The following is a 4,251-nucleotide window of genomic DNA, read 5'->3' as shown; positions in this document are numbered from 1 at the left end:
CAGGAAAAGCTGGAGGCCGGAAAAGAGTGAGACAGGTAGCGCGCAAAAGTAAAAGTGGAACCGAGAGTGGTACGAGAGACAGAACGAGAGCAAGACAGACAGACATTACGAGAGCGAGACAGTTTGTCCCCGTACCACTGGTTGAAAACCGCTGCTGTAGATCACTGCCGGTACGTGCGCTGGGAGCGCACCGTTTAAGTTTGAAAGTTGAAAAGTTTGTGTGTCTGAAACGCTATGTGATACAGTACAGTTTACACAGCACAGTACATGTTCTGTAGCTACTATTGCACTAAATGGTAACACTTGAATACGTTATGCAAATATGCAACTTGTTTGTTGAAATGTTAATAAATGGGAGCTTCCTCAAACAGCCCTCTCTTTCCCGACAATCCCCTCTGTGCACGAACCCTTACATATGGTAATTAAACATTAAAACACCTGCGGCTTATAGTCCAGTGCGGCTTATATATGTACACATCATTCAATTTAGCTGCTGCGGCTTATATTCAGGTGCGCCTTATAGTCCGAAAATTACGGTAGTCATTTTGAGTCTCTTTATGGTGGTTTTATGTGTCTTTGTGGACATTGTAAGTGCCTCTAGTGGGGTTTTATATAGTTTTAGTTGTATTGTGTGTAAGAGGATCCTTTTAGCTCCACTAAACACTCCTGTGGTCCTCGTCTTTAAGTAACAGTAGCATATCAATAAGCTTTTCACTTCTGAATTTCGTAATCAATGAAAAGGTGAGTCAGTATCGGATGTAAAGGTTGTGTCTAGTTGAATGGAGGAGGAGAGGTACCTGTTGATGATCCTGCGGTGGACTATCTTGAGGATGATGATCCTCTCAGCGCAGTCTTTGAGGAAGTCAGACATCTTTTGCTTCAGCTGAGGCTTCATCTCGTGCTTGGCGATCACCTTCAGGTGGTCCCATGAGGCTTTGCAGCGCCGCTCCATCTGACACAGGTTCTCCTGCAGCTGGTCGAAATCCACCTGGCGGGACAGATGTTCATACAAGGGACTTTTAAAGGGAAGTTTATTTTAAAAAAACTAAAAATGTAGGTACTCTAAGTAACTATCTGTAACTTTTTTGTGTTTCTTGTTGAAATGTTTCCCAATTTTCAGAACTTCTTAACTAAAGTTATTTTGACTTGAAATAATTGTTTGAGTGTACTGTATGTATAACAATAGGCATGATTAGCATATTGGCTTCATGTCATCCATTGTTTAAGAGGTACATCACGCCAAAAACCCCTCAAGTGTGTTGTTTCCTCTGATAAAAACAAACACACATTGCTATTCGTGGTGAAGGGATCCTCTTCAGTCCATACCTTTTAAAAAAAATGAGTGAGGAATCAACTCTTCAAACTTGGAAGTTAATCAGAAGTTTTTGCCTTAACATTTACTGATGATTACAATTTCATTTCACTTTTTTGGAATGTTGTCGTACTTAAAATGGCTTGTTTGAAGCATTTTTACTTAAGAACTAGTGAGAACACTTTGAAGTTTAGAGTTTAGACTCACATTTTAAGGCAGCAAAGGAAGCTTAATGCATCTAAATTGAACCAAATTGAAAAGCTTTTACAGTGCAGGGATGCAAAATAGTCTAAAAACAAGATTTCCTTTAGTGAGAGCTGAGCGTACCTTTGCAGATCGTGTGATGGCCCCAATCTCAGAGTACAGGTCGGTGCTCTGAGGGAAGTTCTCCACCACCACGGAGCAGGCGTGATGCAGCAGAGACTGCTTATGAACTGTGTCCTTCACCTCGGAAACCTTCTCCAAATATGTCAACTCGAAGCCTTTAGCCTGGACACAAAGCCAAAGAAACAGAACTGAGTAAAGAATACATCTGGAGTACTGATATAAATAAAGGTACACTGTGTTCTCACTAGGGCTGCTCGATTATGGCAAAAATCATGATCACGATTATTTTGGTCAATAATTGATATCACGATTATTAAATACGATTATTCATTGACTTTGAAAACATCCCTTTGTTCAACTTTAAAACAAATAATTATTTGAACAGCATGTTTTTTAACTGTTGATTACTCTGAACGTATAATTCAACTGAAAAACCAACACAAAAGTAAATTAAATAAATGATACATTTAAATAAATAATATCAAAATAATAAATACCAATAAACAAGATCAACCAATATTTTGGAGCGCACTTCCACAAGCTACTAAACATATATAAATATGATAAATAAAAACAAATTAGACTAAAATGAATTAGATCAAATATGTTAGCAAAGCAAAATAATCCTTTTTTTCGATTATGTTGTTTTCGTAATTGTGGCAGGCCAAAATCGTAATTGCGATTCAAATACGATTAATTGCACAGCCCTAGTTCTCACTGTGAATTATAGTAGCTATGGGATGTCATTTTGAATCTACAAATGACAGGCTTAGAATATCTACACTTAAAATCACTGAGCATCTCCACAATTACTACAAACTACTGCTGCAGACAAAAGAAGCTTGTAATAACGTCCCAGTGTGATGAACCAGTAATGATCGTGACTCACATTGGTGCCGTTGAGGAAGTTCCCCATGGAGAGCAGAGTGGCCAGGATGTATCGGAGAGTTTTGTTCTTCTCCAGCTGTTCCATACCCTCCTTCAGATCCTGCAGCGGCTCTGCTACTTCCTGAGAGAAGGCAAACACACACATAAACACGCACATCATTAGTGGGGGTCAATTAAGACATGTGTTCCTTGAGTCCACAGTGATGAAAGTGGTTGAACAGGTGCTTGTTTGAGGTCATGAACCGGTTGCTATCGCGGTCACCCTTCACTACCAAACGTGCTTCTGATTATATGAAGATCTTGTTTTTGAGCAGCAGGTTGCTTCTATGTGCGTGTGTTTTTGTGTGCCTGCACGGTACGTTGCCCTCCATTAAGCCTCCCGCTAACAATCCGTCCCACAGAGAAGAGTCGGGAACGCCGTTCTACCGAGAGCGCGCTCAGGAATGATGCTTTTCATGGAGATTAAAGACACCTGCGTCCTGCAGAGAGCCCTAAAATGTACAGGACAGTGGTGTGTTTTTCATTCTCTGGCTTTTCCCTTTGAACTTCTCCTCCTGGATGCGTTCCAGAGGAAGATTAAGACGAGGTACCGCTAATAAGCGTGCATATTTTGTTATGATGTAACCATGTTGATGTTTCGCGGATGTTTTTGTACTAAGAGGGATGTTGATACCCACTGACACGGGTACAAGACACACACACACACACACACACACACACACACACACACACACACACACACACACACACACACACACACACACACACACACACACACACACACACACACACACACACACACACACACACACACACACACACACACACACACACACACACACATGCTCTGCACATTTAATCAAAGCTTTAGAGTGCTGAGTTTGTTTGGCTTTGTATATGTATCTCTGTTTCTTCTTGAATTAAACCAAAAAAACATGCTTATTTTATTTTAAATGTGTTTGGTTTGGCCTTTCCTTTCTCTACATACACATGAAAAGTATCTACATTTTATTTGTATAAAATAGTTATACATTGGAAAGCACTTGTATCACGTCAATCAAGGTCAAATTAAATTACTATAAACCCTATAAACCCATACCAGATTATTATGAGTTTATTGAGATTTGATATTTATTAAATCATACAAGGAAACAGACAGCTTTGCTACATAATGGCTCGCTGATAAGTCAAAGCCTGTTGAGGATCCCTTTAAGAGTTCAAAATGAACACTGCACGCAAACTACTAATCATTTATAATGCTTTAGGAAGGATTCTGTCTGAGCTTATAGATCCATGAGAGCAGTTTTAGTTTGATCTCATCACAACAGCACTGTCCCGTGTTGACACAGACCTTCTGGATTGTCTCGTAGTCCATCTTGAAGGCCCAGAGCTGGAGTCTGGCAGAGAGCTCGCTGATGGAAGACAGAGTGAGGAGGAACTGCTCAGCCGAGCCCAGCGGGACGTCAGGATTGGCCAGCTGGGCCTCCTGGATCTTCTGCTTCTCCTCCTCTGTGGGGATCATCGTCAGGATTTTCTGAGAGCAACGACATAGAAGAATATGAGAGGACAGCAGGATACGAGTGAAAAAGATCTAGGATTCCTTTCCTGTTAAACACCTGAACTAAGAACATCCGTAACATTCACCTGTTTACAACTTACAAATGATGTACCACTTGTATAAAGACTCCTATGGCACTACTTCTATTCTATTTGATTGTATTTAC

At 40.4% G+C, this 4,251-nt stretch overlaps 1 protein-coding gene across 1 annotated transcript; it reads right to left on the bottom strand.

The window, feature by feature from the left end:
- Positions 1 to 730: 730 nt before the first annotated feature.
- On the bottom strand, positions 731 to 4,061 carry LOC104943275 (FH1/FH2 domain-containing protein 3-like; the record flags this gene model as incomplete). Its single annotated transcript, XM_010768624.1, has 4 exons — positions 731 to 988; positions 1,640 to 1,801; positions 2,529 to 2,648; positions 3,879 to 4,061. Coding segments are annotated over 4 exons (723 nt in total), but the record flags the coding sequence as incomplete, so codon positions are not given.
- Between the last annotated feature and the right edge of the window lie 190 nt (positions 4,062 to 4,251).

This window comes from Notothenia coriiceps, unplaced genomic scaffold (assembly GCF_000735185.1).
Source record: "Notothenia coriiceps isolate Sejong01 unplaced genomic scaffold, NC01 NC01_scaffold00005867, whole genome shotgun sequence".
Lineage (NCBI taxonomy): Eukaryota > Metazoa > Chordata > Actinopteri > Perciformes > Nototheniidae > Notothenia > Notothenia coriiceps.
This window is presented reverse-complemented; position numbering and strand designations above follow the sequence as displayed.